General features: G+C 38.1%; 1 protein-coding gene across 13 annotated transcripts in view; it reads left to right on the plus strand.

Annotated features, from left to right (window-relative positions):
- Window positions 1-23,551, plus strand: part of osbpl9 (oxysterol binding protein-like 9) — a 293,549-nt gene that overhangs the window by 88,031 nt on the left and 181,967 nt on the right. For 12 of the 13 annotated variants that reach the window (XM_069938639.1, XM_069938640.1, XM_069938634.1 and 9 more), the window contains one exon: window positions 937-987. In XM_069938639.1, the coding sequence (XP_069794740.1) occupies window positions 937-987 (51 nt within the window). Of the gene's footprint in view, window positions 1-936; window positions 988-15,388; window positions 15,553-23,551 lie in introns of those variants that run through there. The other variant, XM_069938645.1, reaches the window with a different exon arrangement.

The raw sequence follows: 23,551 nt of genomic DNA on the forward strand, positions 1-23,551 counted from the left end.
TATTTAAAATTGAGGGGAATAGATAGTAAATGCAGATAGACTTTTTCCACTGAGGGTAGGTGAGATTCCAACCAGAGGTCATGGGTTAAAAGTGAAAGGGGAAATCTTTAGGGGGAACTTGTTCACACAGAGAGTGGTGGAAGGGTGGAACAAGCTGCCAGCTAAAGTGGTGAATATTTTAACATTTTAAAGGGATTTGGGTAAGTACATGGATGGGAGAGGTATGGATTGGGTTCAGGTATGGCTATGGATTGGGTTCAGGTCAGTGGGATTAGTCAAAAAAAGTGGTTCAGCACAGACGAGTAGGGCCAAAGGAGTCTGTTTCCATGCTGTACTGTTCTATGACTACAATTTGCTGGAATGCCAGGGCATCAAAGTATGAGAGAAGAGGACAGGGAGAGAAATGTGGAAGCAGACTATAATTTTGGAGTAATTTTATGGGAGCTGACAACCTGAAATGCCTGCTGAGCATCTAGAAAGATGGCATTCCCTTCAACCTGCTGTCTGCCAAATCATTTGAGTTTATCAAGCATTTTGAAGCTCAGGCTCTTATTGTCGAATGTCGATTCTTTGGCTCATCTGGTCAAGTGGAAATATTAAAAAACAAAACAAACTATAACATAGGTACTATATTTTATCTGTAAACTTCTCTTTTTAAGAGAAGAAAGTGCAAGACCAATGTGCAGGGACACAAAATCTAATGCCTTGAATGGCAGCTCTCAATTGTGCTCTTTTACCAGATGAAATAATTTTTGCTTATCCAAATTTGTTCAATTTAAATTTTGTTAACCCTCCATTAAGATCCAGATTTCAAATTAAGGTATAATAATTACACATTAACCTGGTGGTAAGTATTTGAATTGTGTGCATCTGATCTATTTTATTTTTATGTTTTATAATCAGGTTCACATTACATTTTATTTTTTTCTCCCCTAGTCCAAGGACAAAATGATGAGAGGTTCCCGAAGAGGCTGTGTTAGATTGAGAGTGAGTATAACAACTTTCACTGTTCATACATCCTTGGAGTCTGATTGTTAATCTATCAAAAGATTTTGTAATAGGAAGCCCTTGGATTTTGGCAGTATATTTGTCAGGTTTTTTTTAGCAGGTTATCCCTCATTGTTCTATATGTGGTCTTTATCTTGTCTGTTAGATTATATTTTCTCAAATTTTGGCAAATGAATTTGCCTTCCTGTCTCCAGTGAAACCTGATGGCATGTTTTTTTTTAACCCTTTCGTGAACTTGTTCCTCCTAACCTCTGCCCTTTCAAGTTACTACTGTAAAATTTCTTTCTATTCAAAGTACTGCATTGTTTTTCCTGCCCTCCTCAGCTTAGGCAGTGGATCTCATAAATACTTTGCCATCATTTGTACAGCTTTTGGAAACAAGTTTTTGTTTAGCTTTATTTTCATTGTGTAAACTGAGCACTCTCAACAATTTCTCATCTTTCCATTCTGCATCATTGCTACTGGATTTCTTGCTTACCTACCTTAGTGACGTGGAGCCAGTTTTTCCACAGGGAACTGGCAGAAAGCTGTATCTCTTTTTCAGCTGCTTAACTCTCCCAAGTACTATTAGACTGCAGGCACTGGGAAGATCAAAATTATATTTAGCATTTGCCATTGAATCTCTCTCCCATCCAAATTACAAAATTCTTTATATCTATTTATTTTTAATTTTTAAATTATAAAATTGATGACCTATTTTAAACCCAAATTAATTTTCATGATAACAATTATTGCCTCCTCTTCTTTCTCTACAACATTGACTTTTTTAAAATCTGTCCTATTTCCACACCTCATTATTCGGTCATTCTTGTAGCCTCCTACCAATCTTCCTTTAGTTTTGCTACAAAAAACAATAAAAATACTGCATTTTTTCTTTCCCACAAGGTTACACCTGCTTGTCTCCCCTAACATTTGTTGGTGAATATTTAAAGTTCCCATTCTTTGTATTTAAATATCTTCACAACTTTTTTCTGCTTTATGATCTCTCCATTGGTTTCTTACCATAACCTTTCCATATTTTTTGATACCTTATCTCTTGTGCATGGGAATGCTTATTTAAACTCCTCATTGTTCAAGAAATTGCTTCATCTTAAATTTTGACCAGTTCCCCATCCTTGCTCTTTTCGCTTGACATCTAGTTATTTCAACAGGATTAGCTATGAAATATACAAATGACCATGTGGACACAGAGGGCGGTGGGGGGAGGGTGCTACAGGTCAAGCTGAGACGCCGGGACCTGAGGCTTCTGCTCCATACCATCCTCCTGGCCAACATACAGTCCTTGGAGAACAAACCTGATAAACTTCAAGCCAGATTTTGACATCAGAGAGACATCAGGGAGTGCTGTGTGATGTGCTTTATGGAAACTTGGCTAAACGTGGACATTCCGGACACTGCGCTGCAGCCCAAGGGCTACAACTTCCATCACTCTCATCTGGAAAGACCAGGGGAGATGGCGCTTGTGTATTAATTAATTCATTGTGGTGCACAGATGTGACGGTCACGTCCCAGTCCTGCTCCCCCGACCTGGAACATCTGGCGATAAATGTTAATTGTTATATAGTGTACATTCTGTCCCAGGCTAACATCAGGCTGGCACCAGAAGGACTGAGCATTGTGATAAACAGCCATGAGACAGCATGTCCAAATGCCTTCCTGATCATTGTGAGAAACGTCAATCGTGCCAACCTGAATATGTCTTTGACAAACTACCACCAACAAGTCACATGCGAGACTGGGGACACTAACACACACAACCACTGTGACACCACCGTGAAAAGTGCGTACCAAACCATACCAAGACCGCATTTTTGGAAGTCTGATCACTTGGCTGTACTTCTACTCCTAGTGTACAAGCAGAGACCGAAGGTATGGTTGAGAGAGACTGAGGAGTGCACCAGACTGCTTTGAATTGGTGGACTGGAACATATTCAAGAACTCATCCATGGGAGGGGTTGGGGGTGCGGAACATGATAGCATGAGGGAAGGAGGTGGAATGAAGATTTTCCCAGGGGAATAACTTTAAAGCCCAAAATTAAGAACTTTTAAAATATTCAATAGTTACTAAAAATCCCTGGAAACTACCTGTAACATGCTGAACATGGCTGGTAGAGGAAAGAAAACAGCAAAAACCAAGTTAACAGTGAGTAAAGAAAAGGAGAATGTACGGCCTACCCTAAAATTGGAGCCTGGGGCTCAGGTTCCAAAGTCAATGGATGATGCGGGTGATGATGACCTTCCTGAAGCCGGCAGCAGTGCCACCTCCCCGGGAAACCGAGGAAGATGGCACTGGAGCCATTCAGATCTCTCTGGAGGGTTACTAGCCCAGAGGACCCCAAATCCCAACAGCAATAGATATTCACCAAGACAAACAGTTACTTAAAAGTTGCTTTTAATTATCTTTAAACATGAAAACAGAATCACACTTTAACTTTTCACTATTGACTTAACTAACCTAACTTAACCCCCTTCTAATTCTAAGTGCACGTGTATATAAGGTGTGTGTCACTTCAGAAAAGTTCTTTGATTCACAGTCACTTCTCATTCCTCCAAGTTCACTGGTTACAGGCAATTTTTATACTGTGCACAGAATTTAACATTTATAAAGTTCACCAGGCTTTGGTGCTTGAAAGGTAAATTGTTACCACTCAGGAAGATTCTTGTCGGTTTTCAGAGATTTTTTTGTTCCAGGACACCCAGAACTGATTCCTTTTTAATCAGCCACTTCACAGTGTCTTGCTGAAGAAACTTGCCCCATCAGGGTTTTCCAAGTGATAACCTCTTTCTTTCAGGTCACCACAAAGTTCCTTTTTGTTGCCTTTTCTGAACAACAGTCTATTAGTGAAGTGTCTTGGGCACTCTCCAAAGCTTTTGCAAAGGCTCTTGGTGCCAATATGTCTAGCTCCATTATTTTAATAAGATCTGTTTTAAAGTGTTTGTATGTGACCTACACTAAAAAGCCTACCCCAATTTATCTCCAAAATACATATCTATATACAATAAAAACACAACATAATCTGTCACAAGAGGCATACCAAAATGTGTGCACATGTGCGAAGGTTTGCCCCTGCTCATGCTCAAAAAAGAACAAGGGTGGTCAAGTGATGGAGTAGCAGCTGGTTGGGGAAAACCAGCCCTCCACAGAGAAAATTGAAAAAAAGGTAGAAAAACAAGGCAGAGAAGTAAAATGTTTCAAGATAAAAAGTATAAGAAGAACCTGAGCATGGCTCTAAAGAAGGAAAAGACTACAACGGCAAGCAAAGAAGAGATGAAGAAATCACCAGGATTTCCTTATCGGAGTCCGTGAACAGAGAGCTCTCCCAAAGAAGATAGCCTGAGCTGCAAAGCCAATAACCGGGCAGTTCTGCAGTGACGTCCCATGGGGCAGTCTGGAGCATTGGCTTGCAGAGTCTGAAAAAGGGGGCAGACACCGACAGCAAGATGCTGACTTTGTAATGGGAGAAACCGCGGAGAAGACGACGATAGAAGCAAGATCAACACGAAGTCAAGAAATGGAGCAAGAGAACAAAGATCAAGAGGAAGATAAAGACATACAAGAAAAAAAATACAAGGTAAAAAACATACGCAGATGATAGATAAGAAATACTTTGACAGTCAAATAAAGATTCTAATGGAAACAATAATGGCTGAGTTCAGTACTATTTAAAAAATCCATGCAAGAGACAGATGTAAAAATATAAAGAATGGCAGAAATGAGAAAACAAAGTGATGAAGTGGAAGACAGAGTTATAGGCATGGAAATGGAGGTGAATGAGTTAAGAGAAAAATTGTAAGATAGAGATAAGGAGATTAAGAAGACACATAACCTACTGGCACAAAAAATTGACATTTTAGAGAATTTCTGCAGACGTAATAATATAAAAATAGTGGGCCTGAAAGAAGGTGAAGGGGAAGATATAAAAGGATTTATAAGAAGATGGATTCCACAGATTTTGGGTGTAGAAGAACTCCAAGAAGAAATAAAAATTGAAGGAACCCACAGAGCATTGGTGACAAAGCCACAACCACAGCAAAAACCACATTCTATACTAATAAAACTACTGCAATATACAACAAGAGAGAGAATATTGGAACTGGCAATGAAAAGAGTGAAGGAAAAGAAGGAACCATTGGAGTACAATGGGACGATTTTTAAAAAATCCAAATAGAAGCTTCGAATTTTTGAAGAAGCAAAAGAAGTTTAACAGCTGTAAAAAGCTGTACTATGGGGGAAAAAAGGTTATAACTTTATGTTACAGCATCCAGCAGTGTTGAAGATATTCATCCCTGGTGGGAAAAATAGACTATTTTCAGATCCAGAAGAAGCTCATCGCTTTACAGACCAATTGCCAAATAAACAACAAGAGGAGGAGTAAAGAAAATAATAAAAGGACTGTTAAGACAATGTATATAAATAAGTTTGAATGTTAATAGTTTGAGTACAGACTTTTAAGAAAAAAAAAGGCTTTGTTATATTTTTAAGAATAATACATAGTGATTTCTCTGGGGAAGGAGCTGACCACTGTGAAATCTGTTGACATTTGCGGTATACACTGCAACCCACATATAAAAGGGAGTTGTGGTTGTCTTGCGAGGTTGCAAGGACAACTCAGTAAAGAGGGATTTAATGTTTTTTTAATAGTATTTCTTTGGTTTTCTTATCGTTTTTGTTATTTTCTTACTAGTTGTGTCGTCGCATATAGTAAAGAGTAAGAACAATCTAAAGATTGATTTTAGAAGAAGGTGAAGAGGTGGGATAGAGGTGAAAATGGATGGGTAAAATTAATACATTGAACTATATGACTATTAATATTAATGGAATTCACAATCAAATTAAGAGAAAAAAGTTTACTTCTACACTACTTAAAAAGGAGAAAATAGACAACATTTATACTAGAAACACAATTAACTGAGTAGAACATCGCAAACTGAAGAGAGACTGGGTAGGTCACTGGACAATTCAAAAGCCAGGGGAGTTGTGATATTAGTTAATAAGAATCTGCAAATTAAGATAAAGAAAGTAATAACAGACCCAGCGGGTAGATATATAATGCCAGATTTATTCAGAATTTTGGAATTTGTTGAACATTTATCCATTTAATGAAGATGACCAAGAATTTATGCAGGACGTTTTTTAAAGGTAGCAGATACACAGGCACACATTTTATTCGGGGGATACTTTAATTTTAACCTTGACCCATCAATAGATAAAACAGGGAAGACTATTATAAAAAATAAAGCAACTAAATTTACATTGAACTCGATGCATAATATGAAGATAATTGATATATGGAGAAAACAACATGCAAAAGAAAAGATTATTCATATTATTCAAACAGACATAAAACCTATTCTAGGATTGATATGTTCTTGTTCTCAGCTCAGATTCAAGGGAGATTTCGAAAGACCGAATATAAGGCAAGACTTTTATCAGACCACTCACCCTTGATATTGACAAATGCTTTAGAGCAGGGGTGTCAAACTCAAATTCACCAAGGGCCAAAATTAAAAACTTGGACTAAGTCGAGGGCCGAACTAAATATTTATTGAAAATTTTCAACAACATCTGCATGTTTTCTCTCAACATATGTAATGTTAAACTTTTTCTTATTAAAATAAATGTTTAATAATAGTTTTGGTTAAACTCTTTCCATAAGAAGCATTAACAAATAAGAAATAAAATATTCAATAAATAATATTTCTCTCTAGCCTTTAAGCCAAGGATCGCACGATGCCGAGAAGCATGCCAGAGAGCGGAGGTCTGCAGGGATCCCTCCCCAGCCCAGCCAGCAAACCCGAGCGGCATCCCCCCCGCCCCCTCTCCCTCCTCCGCCCCCGCCTCCGCCTGCCGCAACCCCCGCCAACAACCCAAGGAGTCCCCGCTGGTCTCGCCGTCTCACCGGGAATACCGTGAGAGCGGTGGAACTCATCCGCGACCTCCACCCCAGCGGAAAGTCCGATGCCCAGCAGCACCCACCCACAGATGAAGCTCAAGGAGACGCGGAGGTGACCCACCACGTCCAGCCACATGGAGCTAGGTGGCGGGTCCGTTGTAGCTAGGCGGCCGGTGCTTTGTAGCGAGGCGGCGGGCCCGTTGTAGCTAGGCGGCGCTGTGAATATCTAATTAACGTTCCCGTTAACTATATCGGTGTACTGCTGTGCCTGCTGTGGAAGTGCTAAAAACTACTACGGTAGTGCTTGCTGCTGTGCATGTGCTATACTTGCGCGGTGGCCAGCAGGCCAACTCTAATATATATTTAATATGATCTTGCGGGCCAAATATGGCCCGCGGGCCAGAGTTTGACATTTGTGCTTTAGAGGATATTCTGTCGAAAACCTATAGATGGAGACTAAACCCCATATTGTTAAAAAAGGCAAGACTTTTGGAAATACATAGAACAACAAATCAAAATATATATTGAGTCAAATTTATATTATGGGACACAATGAAGGCCCTTATTAGGGAACAAATAATTCTCTTCTCTTTCTCTTTGGCTTGGCTTCGCGGATGAAGATTTATGGAGGGGGTAAAAAGTCCACGTCAGCTGCAGGCTCGTTTGTGGCTGACAAGTCCGATGCGGGACAGGCAGACACGATTGCAGCGGTTGCAAGGGAAAATTGGTTGGTTGGGGTTGGGTGTTGGGTTTTTCCTCCTTTGCCTTTTGTCAGTGAGGTGGGCTCTGCGGTCTTCTTCAAAGGAGGTTGCTGCCCGCCAAACTGTGAGGCGCCAAGATGCACGGTTTGAGGCGTTATCAGCCCACTGGCGGTGGTCAATGTGGCAGGCACCAAGAGATTTCTTTAGGCAGTCCTTGTACCTCTTCTTTGGTGCACCTCTGTCACGGTGGCCAGTGGAGAGCTCGCCATATAACACGATCTTGGGAAGGCAATGGTCCTCCATTCTGGAGACGTGACCCACCCAGCGCAGCTGGATCTTCAGCAGCGTGGACTCGATGCTGTCGACCTCTGCCATCTCGAGTACTTCGACGTTAGGGATGAAAGCGCTCCAATGGATGTTGAGGATGGAGCGGAGACAACGCTGGTGGAAGCGTTGTAGGAGCCGTAGGTGGTGCCGGTAGAGGACCCATGATTCGGAGCCGAACAGGAGTGTGGGTATGACAACGGCTCTGTATACGCTTATCTTTGTGAGGTTTTTCAGTTGGTTGTTTTTCCAGACTCTTTTGTGTAGTCTTCCAAAGGCGCTATTTGCCTTGGCGAGTCTGTTGTCTATCTCATTGTCGATCCTTGCATCTGATGAAATGGTGCAGCCGAGATAGGTAAACTGGTTGACCGTTTTGAGTTTTGTGTGCCCGATGGAGATGTGGGGGGGCTGGTAGTCATGGTGGGGAGCTGGCTGATGGAGGACCTCAGTTTTCTTCAGGCTGACTTCCAGGCCAAACAAATAACAAATAATTAGTTGCACAACAAAGATTAAAAAAGAATGATTGGGAAATAGAACAGTTGGGAAAGATATGGTAACTATAGAGAAAGATTTAATGAGAAGGGAAGATGTAGAGAAAAAGAGAGAATTGACAGAGAAAACATTAAAATATGAAACATTGCAAACATACAAAGTGAAGAAAAACATTATGAAAGCAAAGCAAAGATATGAATTAGGAGAGAAAACCCACAAAATATTTGCTTGGCAACTAAAAACAGAATAAGCACCAAAAACTATCATAGCAACAAGGAAGGAAGATGAACAGATCTCATATAACCCATTAGAGATTAATGGAATTTTTAAACAATTGTATCAAATTGAAAACCCAGGGAAGAATGACAAAATAGATGAATTTTTGTCAAACATTGTATTACCTCAATTCCAATTGGAAGATCAAAATAAATTACTAAAGCCCCTGACAGTTTTACAGAAAAACATTATACACTAATGACATTACCAAATAATAAAGTGCCAGACGGTGATGGATTCCCTGCAGAATTTTATAAAGTAATCAATAATCTGTTAATTCCATCCTTCTTAGAGGTAATGAAACAGGTAGAGGAGAACCAGATATATTACAGTATTTCCAAAAACAGGAAAAGACCCATTGTCACCGGCTTCATATTGACCAATATCTTTACTAAATACAGATTATAAATAAAAAGCAAAATGACTACCGAATATATTAACAGACTGTACCAAAATTAGTGACGCTAGATCAGACAGGATTTGTTAAAAATAGAAAAGTGGCAGATAATGTCTGTTAATTTATTAATTTAATCCATACAGCACAAATAAATAAAAGACCTACTGTGGCAATAGCTCTAGATGCAGAGAAAGCTTTTGATAGGGTGGAATGGAATTATCTGTTTAAAGGACTGCAGAAATTCAAATTACTGGAAAAAAATTATTAATTGGATTAGAACACTGTAAATGGGCCATTTTGCAAATGGGCTTTGGCAAGAGTGGTAACAAATATATATGTTTCAGACCACTTTAAATTGAGTAGGTTAACAATACATTATCACCATCCCTCTTTGCTTTGGCTATAGAACCATTGGCAGAGTTGATAAGAACCTACAATAAAGGGAGTAAAAGATAAAGAATTTAAAATTAGTTTATTTATGGATGATATTAAGTATATTTAACAGATCTAGATAACTCAATAAAAAGGATATATACAAAATTGAAAGAATATGGGGCGATATCAGGATACAAGGTTTATATTGATAAAAATAAAGTGATGCCAATGAACAAAGTTAATTATATAAAATGTAAAAGGGAATCCGCTTTTAAATGGCAATCACAGGCCATACGTTACCTAGGTATCAGGATAGATAATTTATACAAATGATTTAAATTATTGCCAACCGTTAATAAAGTAAATACAGGAAGGCTTAGAGAAATGGAAAGATTTATCACTAACTCTAATAGGGAGAGTAAACTACATCAAGATGAATGTATTTCCATGGCTGCAATATCTGTTCCAAATACTACCAATTCCCTTGATGGGAATTTTTAATGAAATTAAATAAATTAATAAGAAAGTTTTTTATGGAAGGGTAAAAAAAAATCAAGAGTGGCTTTGGAAAAATTAACATGGATGTAAATTGCAGCTACCAAATTTCAAAAACCATTACAGGCCAGCACAGTTATCTATCAGATGTTTATCAGACAGGAGAAAAACTGGATTGGCTCAAGATAGAATTATATAAATTAGAAGAAAAGTTCCCTGAACATTTACTCTACAAATGGGATGAGAAAATGGTGCAACATAACAATCTAACAATACTACATCATATACTAAAAATATGTAAGAGAATATATCTGGAACGAAAGATGATAAATTATCCAATACCAAAAATGTTACTAATTCCAAACCCATTAATTCATTTTCCAATAGACAATTTATTTTTTAAAGAATGGGAATGAAAAGGAATTCAAAGAATAAAAGATTGGTTTTTGTGAAATAATTTATTGACATTTGAACAGTTAAAAAAATAAATATGGAATATCACATGGTACAATATTTTCATACTATCAGTTGAAAACTTATTTAAAAGAAAAGTTGGGAACTAGCCTAAGATGACCTGAGAGTAGCTGCTGTGAAGATTTAATTACAGACACCGCGATAGTAAAAAAAAAATTTACAAACATGTATAGCAAATTGCAATACAAAAACCCAAACAAGACTGGAAAAAAGATTTCAATATATGAGTAAAGAATGAAACATGGAAGGAACTATGTGCAGGGACCATGGTTAATACAATAAATAATTGGTTTTGTATGATACAATACAATTGGCTACATAGACTATATTGTTACAGCTCAAAAGTTAAAAGAATGGAATCCATCAACATTGAATGGATGCTTCCATTGTAAACAAGAAATTGGAACAACAATAGGCGTAATTTGGACATGTACAAAAGTGAAATTTTTTTGGGAGGATCTTAACCTAATATTAAATAGAATTCCAAAAAATAGGCTACCAAAAGACCCAAAAATCTTCCTGTTAAACAACATAAAAGAAAATGAATTAGGTCTAAAATTAGACAAGGTTTGAAAAAGATTTATAATTGCGCTTGCAGCAGCAAAAAAAGTGCATAATGATAACTTGGAAAATGGAAGCAACCTTAAAAATGCAACATTGGTACATAGAAATGAACAAGTGTATTCCATTAGAAAAAATATCTACAATCTAAAAGACAAATATGTTTTATTTGAACAAATCTGGGAACCATACATAGAGTATATTAGAAACTGCCAATTTCAGATATCATCTCTAGTGATAAGATACAAATATGAAAATAATTAAATATGAAATATTGGATGACTCTATTTTTTTATTTTCTCCTGTTCTTCTATTGTTTATTTATTTTTTCCTTCTTTCATTTCTTGCTTTGTTATAGGTGGTATGGGGGAAAAATTAAAATGTCACTATATTTTAATGCTGAATATTTGTATACACTGTTACTAAGGTGGTTCACGGTGAATTACTAAATAAAAAAAAATATTAAAAAAAAGGAAAAACAATGCCACTTCTAGCCCTGGCAGAATTGAGGAACTACAACTTGGAATAGAGCTGTCAGAAGCACCTTTTTCTGACAGGTAATGATATAGAAGATTCAGATGAAGAGCTTGAAGAAAGTCAAAGTTCAACTTTAAAGAATCTTTCTCCATTAATGATGGGGCAATTTCAGATTTTAAGAGAAGATGTACAGAATATTGGAAGTGATGTGAAGGATGTTAGAAATGATATGATGAAATATGCTGCAGAAGTTAATAGAGTATTGTGTTCAGTTCTGGTCTCCAACTTGTAGAAAGGATATAGATAAGGTGGAGAGGATGCAGAGAAGATTTACAAGGATGTTGCCTAGCTTATAGCATCTAGATTATGGAGAAAGATTAAGGAGACTGGCACTTTATTCATTGGAACGTAGATGGCTGAGAGGGGATTTGATAGAGTTATTTAAAATTATGAAGGGAATAGATAGACTAGACGTAAAAGGACTTTTTCTCCTGAGGGCAGGGGAGGTTGGAACAAGAGGGCATAAGTTCAGGGCAAAGGGGAAAAACTTTAGAAGTATTAGAGGATACTTTCACTCAGAGAGTAGTGGCAGAATGGAATGATCTTCCAAAAGAGAGAGTTGCGGCAGGGTCCCTTCTGTCATTTAAGAGAAGGTTGGATGTGTACGTGGATGTGAGGGGGTTGGAGGGTTATGGGCGGAGAGTGGGAGGGGGAAGCTAGTGGAGTTGTTCAAGTGAACCGATGTGGACTCTTAAGGGCCGACATGGCCTCTTTCCACGCTGTAAACAGTTGTATGGATATATGGAAAAAAGTTCAGAGAGTGGAATTGGATGTGCAGATTGTTAAAAATGATGTGAACATTTGTATGGACTGAGTGAGAGGGTTGAAACTTCTGGAAAAAATAAAGGAATAAATTGCTGGAAAAGATTGATATATTGGAAAGTCATAGTAGTTGTAATAATGTCAGGATTGTTGGTCTTAGAAGATTCTGAAGGTAGTGAAAATCCTGTGGATTTTTTTCAATAATTGATTCCTGAAAGTTCTGGGAGAAGAAAATTTTCCTCATGGAATTCAATTAGAGAGAGCTCTTTGAGCCTTAAGAAGGAAGCCACTGCCAACTCGATCACCTAGAGCTGTATTGATTAAATGCTCATACTCTCAAGATTAAAAAAAATGTTTTGAAGGTCACAATTCAAAAGGCAAGATAAAATATGGGACCTATGATTATTTATAGACATAAAATTTTCTTTTATGCTGATTTGAGCAAGGTGATGATGGATAGAAGAAAAGAGTTTAATCCAGTGAAGCCATTTATTTTTGGAAGAAAGGCGTTTCTGGACAGTAACCAATCCAGATTTTTTTGTGGCAGTAGAAGAGGCAAGAATTTTGCAGAATCTCTTCCTCTAATAAAAGAAGATAATCGACGAGTTCAAGCCCTCAATGAGAAATGAAAAGAGAGGTCGTACAGATACAGCTTACACCCAAGAGAGCTGTGTCGTTACAGTTTTTAAGCTGTCAACAAGAGTTGCAGACAGATCCGGAGGATCAAACAGTCATAATTGATGATGATCAATAAGTGCTGATCTAGAAGTGCTGCTGAAAGACTGTTCTGAACAAACTTTATAATTGGTATTTTTTTCCCAGGTGGATGGATGTTTTTTCCTTATTTGCCTTATCATCATGTGCCATATTGTGGCAGGAACCACAACCCATATGGTGGAGGGAGGTAGTGCTGTTTATTTTTTTTATACAGCATTTTGGGGGTGTTGGGGGGTTATATATATATCTATTTGTTTTTTTTTAATTTTTCAGTACTTTTTCTTTGGGACTGAGATGTTCACAGGATCTACTTGTGTTGGTTGATGGAGACCTGGGAGGGTGGGACTGAAGGAGATTTAGATTTAAATAATGGATGGGAATAAAACTTTAAATGTTCTTAGTTTTAATGTTAATGGGCTTCATAGTCCAATTAAAAGAAAAATAATATTTGCTTATATGAAAAAGATGAAAGTTGATATTGCATTTTTACAAGAAACTCATTTGACAGAAAAAGAACTTTTGAAATTAAAAAGGTTGGTCAAGTGGTATCTTCATCCTTTAATTCTAAACCAAGAGGAGTAGTAATATTATTAAAGAAAACATTACCGATGAAAATTCAAGATGCTAGAATGCTGTGGGAAAATATGTCCTGTTTCATTATCAAATTTATTCTGAAATGTGGACACTTATGAGTATTTATGCACTAAATTTAGATGATGAAGGTTTTATACAGGATTATTTTTACATTTGTCAGAGTCACATAAAAAAACATTAATAGGAGGTGATTTCAATTGTTGTTTGGTCCCTATATTGAATGAAATAATGAAATTGGTAACCAAAACTAAAATGACTAAAACTACATTGAGTTTGATGAAGGAACTAAATTTAATGGATACAGGTACATGATCCTTTATCCGGAACCCTTGGTGGACGGTGTGTTCTGAATTTCAGATTTTTCCAGATTTCGGAAAGCCCACCCAAATTCTGCTGCCATATCCACCCCTACCCCCTTCCAGTCGCCTGGCCATCTGCCTCGACTGCCGGTCCCTCGGCCGCTTAGTCGCCTGCCCCAACAGCACCCCGACCGTCGGTCCCTCAGCTGTCTCCCCTGACCGCTGGTCCCTCGGCCACCCAGACGTCACCCCTGACCGCCGGTCCCTCAGCCACCCAGATGTCACCCCAGACTGCTGGTCCCTCTGCCACCTGGCAGTCTCCCCCGGCCACTTCCCCCGACCACGGTCCCTCGGCCGCCCGGCAGTCTCCACCAACCGCGGTCCCTCAGCCACCTAGAGGTCACCCCCAACCGCTGGTCCCTCGACTGCCTCCCCACTTACTGGATTTTGGTGCTTTCTGGATTTTAGATGTCCGGATAAAGGATCGTGTACTTGTATTTGGCGTTGGTTGAATCCTAATGAGAGAGATTATTTTTATTCCCAGCGACATGATTCTTATTTGAGAATAGATGTTTTTCTGATAACAGCACAATTACAGGTTAGAATTAACTGTGTTGAGTATAAAGAATATTATTAGATCATTCCCCACTTTTAATGGTATGTACAATGTCTGACAAAGAACCTTCACCATATAGGTGGAGATTTAATACTATGTTAAAAAGAGTGGATTTTTGTGATTTTTTTTATATAAGAAAACAAACTCAATATTTTTTGGATATAATTTCTAATTCAGTAGATAATACATTTATTATATGGGAAGCACTCAAGGCTTATTTAAGGGGACAAATAATATGTTATTCAGTCAAAATTAAGAAAGATTATACGAAAGAGACAAATCAATTTGAACAAGATAGAGGAGATTTGGGAAAAGAGTTGCAAAAGAAATCTGAAGAGAAGAGAAGAGGCAGCAATTAATGAAAATGTTCAATTTAATACTATATAGAACTGAAAAATGTATTAACTCAATATAGACCGAGAAATAAAACTTTATTGGATAACTAATAGTGAGTCAGTTGATAAATTGGGAAGTAATTAGCAGGGTAATTGTAATATTAGTCGAGTGTATCTTGCACTCTGGCTGTCTTGTGCTTCATTCCAGATTAACTGTTATTTTGGTGTTTGATGGGACTGAAGTAGCCACTTTGAAGTTTAAAAGGATTCCTCATCTGTATTAATATGTTGTCTTATATTCTGATGTTGAGTAAAATTCTATGGGGGCTAAATTGGACAAGGCTGGAAAATGTGGCTGGGATCACAAAATGTGTCCAATTGACCTGATGTTGACTACAATTTAAAACTTCTAAGGCCACCTGATTGTGATTTCACCCATGAGTCAGTGCTGACCATGTGATTTGAAATGATCTCATAAAGCCTTGTCTAATTTATAACTAGCTCCATGCCAATTCAAAAAAACAAAGCAGAAATATTATGAATTGGGTGAAAGAGCTCACAAAGTTTTAGTTTGTCAATTGAAAACAGACCATGTATCTAGAACAATTAATGCAGTTTAAAAAAACATTGTGGAACTAGATGTTTTTAAAGCATGGAAATTTGTTTCTTTTAATAGAATGAAGGAGAAATTCAAGGTACCTGAAAATACTAGATTTTGTTACTGTCAGGTAATTTTCCTATGTGAAAATTTAGGTCCAGAGCTGATATGACCAGTTGAGATGGAATTAGAATAATTGTTATGTATTGGAAATATAAAGCAGTTGATTTAAATGGTATATAGGTTAATACAAAAGAGAGCCCAAAAAATAGGATTTCATAAATCTAGACAAAGATGGGAAGTAGATTTGAATAAACAAATAAATGAATGAGATTGGATTGGGATATGTACAGAGAATATGAAAAGTACAATAAATGTGAGATATAGAATGGTTCAATATAACTTTATTTATCAGTTATATTTAACACTATATAAGTTTTTAAAAAATTGAATTTGACTATCGGATCTATGTTTTAGATGTGGACAGGAAGTTGGTACATTTTTGCATTCTACTTGGAAGTGTCCTGAAGTTAAACCTTTTTGGTTGGAAATAGGTAATTTATTGCAACAAATAACTGGTATTAAGTTCCCACAAGATCCAATGTTATTTTTACTGAGTGATGTTAAGGATGGTGAACCGAAGTTGAAATTGAATATGTATCAAAGGAAATTTGTTCAAATTGCTTTAGCAATAGCAAAAAAAAAATGTATTCCCATTACTTGGAAGTCTAATACAGATTTGGGTATAGAACAATGGCATTGTGAAGTTCGGGGTTGTATATAACATGAGAAAATTATATAATTTAAGAAACAAATCCTATATATTTTAGAAGATATGGAGCCCATATTTACAAAATATGGGTGTAAATATTTAAATGAAGCTCTGACATTCTCTTTCTCCTTAAGGTCTCAGCATACTATAAGAAAATTTAAACTAATAGTTACTTCTGTTGAGATTCTCTTGTCCCCTTTTCTATTTTTTTCTTTTTTTAGTAGGGGATAGAGGGGGGTGAAATATAGTTAGTGTATATAGTTTTTTTTAATATGTCAAATATATTTGTATTGATTTATATTACTTTAATTATTTGTATTCTTTTATGTGGTTTTAATTTTTAAAAAATAAAATAAGAACTCATCCATAGACTTTAATGAATATGCAATAGGTGTCACTGACGTCAAGACCTGCGTGGATGAGTGTGTATTCATGTGCAAATACTGGGTGTTTCCCAACCAGAAGCCCTGGATGAATCAGAGAATCTGCAACCTGCTGAGGGAAAGAACAAGGCTGTTTAAGGCCAGGGATTGAGATCTTTACAAGAAGACCATGTACAACCTGCAGCTGAGGCAAAGAACAAGGCTGTTTAAGGCCAAGGATTGAGATCTTTACAAGAAGACCATGTACAACCTGCAGCTGAGGCAAAGAACAAGGCTGTTTAAGGCCAAGGATTGAGATCTTTACAAGAAGACCATGTACAACCTGCAGCTGAGGCAAAGAACAAGGCTGTTTAAGGCCAAGGATTGAGATCTTTACAAGAAGACCACGTACAATTTGCGGAAGGCCATCTCCTGATCAAAGTTGCAATTTCTGGAGGAAGCTGGAGATAGAGACAGATACATGCAAGCTATGGCAGGGAGTGCAGGGCATTTTAGCCTACAAAGCGAGGGTGAACACTATAGGTGGCTGTAATGCTTCACTACCCAATGAGATGAACACTGTCTATGCCCACTTTGAGAAGAAGAACTAAACAATGCCTACAAGAATCCCTGAAAAGGCTGAAGACCCTGTGGTATCCATCTCTGAAGGTGACATCATTCAAGAGAGTGAACCCTCGCAAGGCGTCAGGCCCTGATGGTGTACCTAGCAAGGGTACTGAATATCTGCACCAACCAACTAGCTGGTAAGTTCACACATTTTCAACCTCTCACTGTGACAGTCAGGGGTTCCCACCAGCTTCAAAAGGGCATCAATCATCCTGGTACCCAAGAAGAGTAGTGTGGGCTGCCTCAATGACGACCACCCAGTAGCACTAACTTCTACTGTGATGAATGCTTCAAGAGCCTGGTCATGACCACAATTAACACATACCTAAGTAAAGATCTGGACCCACTGCAATTCGCCTATCATCACAATCGTTCCACAGCAGATGCAATAGTGCTGACTCTCCACTCAGCTCTGGATCATCTCGAAAACAGCAATTCATACAAATGGCTGCTCATTATAGACTACAACTCAGCCTTCAATACCATTATTTCCTTAATGCTGGTCAAAAAGCAACAAACTCTTGGCCTCTGTACACCCCCCGACCCCCCCCCCCCCACATCCTGCTACTGGATCCTTGACTTTTTCATTGGAAGACCACAGTCAGTATGAATTGGAAACAAAGTCGTCTCCTCACTGATCATCAACAAAGGGGCACCTCAAGGATGGTTGCTTAGCCCACTGCTCTACTTTTTATACACCCTTGACTATGGTCAAGCACAATTCCAATGCCATCTATAAGTTTACTGATGATACCCCAATTGTTGGCAGAATCACAAACAGCGATGAGGAAGTGGACAGGAGGGAGATGGATCAGCTTGTTGAATGGTGTAATGACAACAATCTTGTGATCAATGTCAGCAAAACCAAGGAGATGATTATGGACTTGAGGAGGAAGTCAGGGGAATACGACCCAGTCCTCATCGAGGGCACCATAATAGAGAGGATCAAAAACTTCAAATTCCTGGGCGTCAACATCTCAGAGGATCTGTCCTGGAGTCTGCATGTTGATGCAATCACAAAGAAGGCTCACCAGCGGCTATACTTTGTGAGGTGTCTGAGGAGATTCAGTCTGTCACCAAAGACCCTTGTGAACTTCTACATTTGTACTGTGGAGAGAATTCTGGCTGGTTGCATCACTGAGAGGCGCCAACTCTCAGGACAAGAATTCCAGAGGATTTTTAACTTGGCCTGCGACATCACAGGCACCAGGCTTCACTACATTGAGTACATGTACATGAGCCGGAGTCTTAAAATAGCAGCCTTATCCTCAAAGACACCCACCACCCAAGACCATGCCCTCTTCACTCTGCTACCATGGGGGGGAGGGGGGGGGAAGTTCAGGAGCCTAAAGACGAGCACTCAGTGGCACAAGGACAGCTTCTTCCCTGCTGCCATCAGATTCCAGAATAATCAATGAACCAAAGACACTCCCTTACTTTTCATGCACGATTATTGTTATTATTTATATTTTATTTTTTTAAAGTAATGTCGTAAGGTGTCATGTGCCCATGATGAGTAGGATTGAGATAAATTTTTGGAAGGTACTTGCTGTGATGGGTGGAGGGTGACCGGGTTGGGACAAATACAGTCTTTGGGTATGCATATGCTCATGAATGGCTTTGTTTATTCGATTTTGTAAGTGTGAAAACTAAAGTAAAATATTCAAAAAAGAGGTAATGATATGTACGTGTACAGTATGATGCTGCTGTATAATCACCGAATTTCATGACTTGTTCATGACAATAAATCCTGATTCTGAAGTGATTAACATGCTGTGCATTATATGTGTGTGCTATGGTCCAGAGAGACACTTTCTTTTGTCTTGTTATATATGTACATGTAGATGATAAAAAGTTTGAAATTGACACATCATATTTTGGTTTTTATATTAAAATTCATATATTTTGAGCTCTATTAGAAAATTTCAGAGTATGTGAATTAGCATTTTTTTTAGAGCTATGGGTTGCTTATCTATTAGCAGGTACATAATTCTGACCATAATCCTTAGTTGGTCACTCTTTATTTTCCTTTCACTATTTTCAGTTATTATAAAAGATCACTATTGTTATGAGCCCAGAGGAGTTCAAAAGCCAGCATCAACAGAAATTCACCAAGACTATGGTTATTTAAGCAAAAATGTTTTTAATTTTCTTCATGCATAATAATAAGATCGCTATTTAACTTATTACTATTAATTTAACCCCTTTCTAATTCTAAGCATACGTGTATGTAATGTTTGTGTTCAGCAAAGTTCTTTGTTTCACTGTCCAATCATTCATTTTTCACTTCTCCAAGTTCCCTGGTATCAGGCAATTTTCCATTCCGTGCACAGAATTTAACATCAATGATCTCCACCAGACTTTGGTGCTTTAATTTCAATTGTTTCTGCTCAGGAAGGTCTTTGTTGATTTCAGAGAGAGAGAGATATTTGTTGTTCATTGGACACACACAAACTAATCTCCTTCAATCAGCCACTTCATTGTCTTGCCAAGAAACTTGCCCCCTCGTGGGTTTTTCCAAAAGATAACCTCTTCTTCCAGGTTACCACAAAGGGTTCTTCTTTTCCCCCTATTTCAAGAGAAACACAATAATCGGCCTAAGTCTCTGTAATTAACCAGAGATTTATAATAGGCTGAATTCAAAACCCATCTTGAAATGGGGTCTTGCAGACCCCCCCACTCCTCACTCACTCTCTCTCTCTCTCTCTCTCTCTCTCTCCCTCTCTCTCCTTAACTCTACCCCCCCCCCCCAAGAATGGCATGCTTTGTTTTCTCTCTCTTAGAGCTGCAGACTTCAACCAGACATTTTTATTGCTGCCACCAGTTTAGCAATAAAAGATTAATCAGCTTCTGAGCATCCGACATCTATTCAAACATGCTATACCTTTAAAGACAATAGTCCATTTCAAATTTTCAACTTCACTCCAATTAAGACCTACTTGTGAAGTCTTCACAGGCATTCTTCGTGGTTTCTATAAAATTAATGGCAGACACGGAGTCTACACTTAGGCATAGCTCTTGCATTTTAAATGAGATATCTTTTGGGAAATGTTTGTCTCTTGTAGAATGTAAACTAATAACTAAACCCCCTCAATCTAACCTTACCCCTGAAGATCTATTTTATTTCATAATTGTATTAACTTATTCCGTATCATTATCCTGAAACATTAATTCTGCTTGTCCTCTCCACAACTAAGGCTTCTGAACCAGAATATTTCCAGTATCTTCTGTTTCAGTTCAAACACTTTCACTTGCTCAAGTATATTTTGAAAATTCAAAGATATTTCAATGTGGTTGCTAATGCAATCAACATCACTATAATCGCACTTGATATCATTCAGTGCATTTTTGTTTGTTTACTTTTTCATGCATATTGGTCACAACAAATCAAATATATCAATGGCCCTTCATCAGAGCTGAGTCTAAATATTTAAGATGGGAAGCTCTTGTGTGAATATGCAAGATGATAGGTGATGGAATCTTCTCCAGTCAATTTATCTCCTCTGACCTATCCTGTTTCCATATTCCAGTCCCTTCTCATCTACATTTGGGACACCTTGCATGCCCTCCATTTTGGACAACTTCCAATTCCTTGTCTCCCATTGCCTCATATCCTCTATTCATGGAGTCTTCGTGCTCCTCCATCTTACAACAAAGATTCAACTAAATCCTTCTACCAACGTTCTCATCTGTCTGGTAAAAATTGAACAGCTTTTCTTTTGTTCCTTTCACTTGCTGCAAATCAAAGGGGTATCCATGGGCCCCTGCTACCGTGGTCTTACCATTAGTAATGTGGCACAGTCCTTGTTCTGAACCTTCTCTGGTATCACTCCCCAAATATTACTCTAATACATCGGCGACTGCATTGATGAAGCTTTCTGCAGCTATATAGACCTTGCCAATTTCATCACTTTCACCATTTCCATCCAGTTCCCTCTAAAATTCACTTGGAGAACTTCTGATACTTTTTCTAGTCATATAGAACAGATCAAGTTCCATGGCTTAACTTTTCCTCTTTCATCATCTCTTTCCCCTGACTTTTTCTGTTAATCCATGGACTCCCATAGCTGCCTGGACAATACTTGTAAGGATCTTATCCCTTCAAATTTCTGTATCTGCTGCATCTGCTCACAAGATGAAACTTTCCATTGCAGGACATCTGAAATGTACTTCAGGAAATGTGGCTTTTGCACCTATTTGCCTATTCTTTGATGGGCTCCTTCTTGCATTTCCTCCATTTCCCATATTTTTGTTCTCACTAACTTCTTTCCCACAACTCCCTCCCCTCCCACCACCACTTCCAAACAGAAGAAATCAAGTTCCCTTAGAGTCCTCCCAAGTTCCATCCACTGAGTGGCCACACATTTCACCCACTGGATCACTTCTCATTCTGATTTCATTTGCCCTTCATCTCTCCTATGATTCCTATTATCACCTTCCTTACTTATCAGTTTCCAACACTGGTAACCTTTACAACCCTGCTTATCACCCTCACTTTCACCCTTTGCTCTCCATACCTGGTTCCTTCTGCCATGTCTGCTTCCTTCTGTCTTCCACCTGTCTCTAACTCAATCCATCGCTCTCCCTACCTAGTTCTATCTGTCCATTAACCTTAACCCTCACCCAGTGTCCTCCAGTAAATCACAAAATTCTGTAGAGATCGTGGTTGAAGTAAAAACACAAAATGCTGGAGAAGCTCAGCAGGTCAAACAGTGGCATTTATTGAGCCCTTTATCAAAGTATCAACATAACAGATGTTTCGGGCTTGAGTCCTTCATCAAAGAACTTTGCCTTTGCTACGTAAAGGACTCTGACCTGCTGAGCTTCTCCAGCATTTGTGTCCTGCAATCACTCATTGGTCCCAGTTCAACCCTTCCTCTCCCTTCTCTATTTTAGCTATCTTCCCTCTTCACTCTTCTAGTGTTTGGCATGGACTAGAAGGGCCAAGTTATGCTGTAATTGTTGTATGGTTCTGAGGCAGGGTTTTGACCTCAAACTGCAACAATTCTTTCCTTCCCATGCCCACCATGGATACTGTTCAATCTGCTGAATTCCGCCAGCAGCTTGAGATTTTTTTTGCTCTAAATCTGGAAGATTCTTGGCCAACAATAGTTCTTTTTAATCACACTTCAAAGGAATTTATTGGGATATTCTGTAATTTTTAAAATAGTTCCGGAGCATAGCTTTTCCCACAAGCCCATGCTGCCTAATTTACACCCAATTAACCTATGCCCCAGTACGTTTCGAATGAATTTGAGGAAACCAGACCCCCTGGGGAAAACCCACACAGACATGGGGTGAACATACAAACTCCTTACAGACAGTGCGGAATTCAAACCCCAGTCCCAATCGTTTTTTTTTATTTTTTTATTTTTCACACTATGAACCATACTGACCAAAATACATACAGACATTTTTCTCTTAAATATATAGTGTCTTTCTCCCCTTTTCTCCCCCCTCCCTCACCCCCCCCTCCCCATTTATTCAATCTATATGATACATTAAACCCGTTAAACAATGTCGTCACTTAATAAAAATAAACAAGAAATTTGTGTCTTTTACATACTGGGTCAGTTCATTTTGTTGTCTTCTCCTTCTGTCATTTTAGGTGGTGGAGGTCTGTGGTAGCATTTCTCTATTGTGTTTCATGTATGGTTCCCATATTTGTTCGAATATTGTGATGTTCTTTCTTAAATTATATGTTATTTTTTCCAATGGAATACATTTATTTATTTCTATGTACCATTGCTGTGTTCTCAGGTTGTCTTCTAATTTCCAGGTTGACATAATACATTTTTTTGCTACAGCTAGGGCTATCATAACAAATCTTTTTTGTGCTCCATCCAAATCAAGTTCAGGTTCTTTATTTCTTATATTACTTAGAAGGAAGATCTCTGGATTTTTTGGTATGTTGCTTTTTGTGATTTTATTTAATACTTGGTTTAGATCTTCCCAAAAGTTTTTTCACTTTCTCACATGCTCAAATTGCATGTATTGTTGTTCCCTTTTCCTTCTTACAGCGAAAACATCTGTCTGGTACTGTTGGATCCCATTTATTTAACTTTTGGGGTGTGATGTATAGCCTGTGTAACCAATTATATTGTATCATGCGTAACCTCCTGTTTATTGTATTTCTCATAGTTCCAGAGCATAGCTTTTTCCATGTTTCATACTTTATCTTTATGTTTAGATCTTGTTCGCATTTTTGTTTAGGTTTACAACTTGTTTCCTCGTTCTCCTTTTCTTGCAGTTTGATGTCCAAGTTTGTTATAAATTTTTAAATTATCATTGTGTCTGTAATCACATATTCAAAATTGCTTCCTTCTGGTAACCTC

This window comes from Narcine bancroftii, chromosome 5 (assembly GCF_036971445.1).
Source record: "Narcine bancroftii isolate sNarBan1 chromosome 5, sNarBan1.hap1, whole genome shotgun sequence".
NCBI lineage: Eukaryota > Metazoa > Chordata > Chondrichthyes > Torpediniformes > Narcinidae > Narcine > Narcine bancroftii.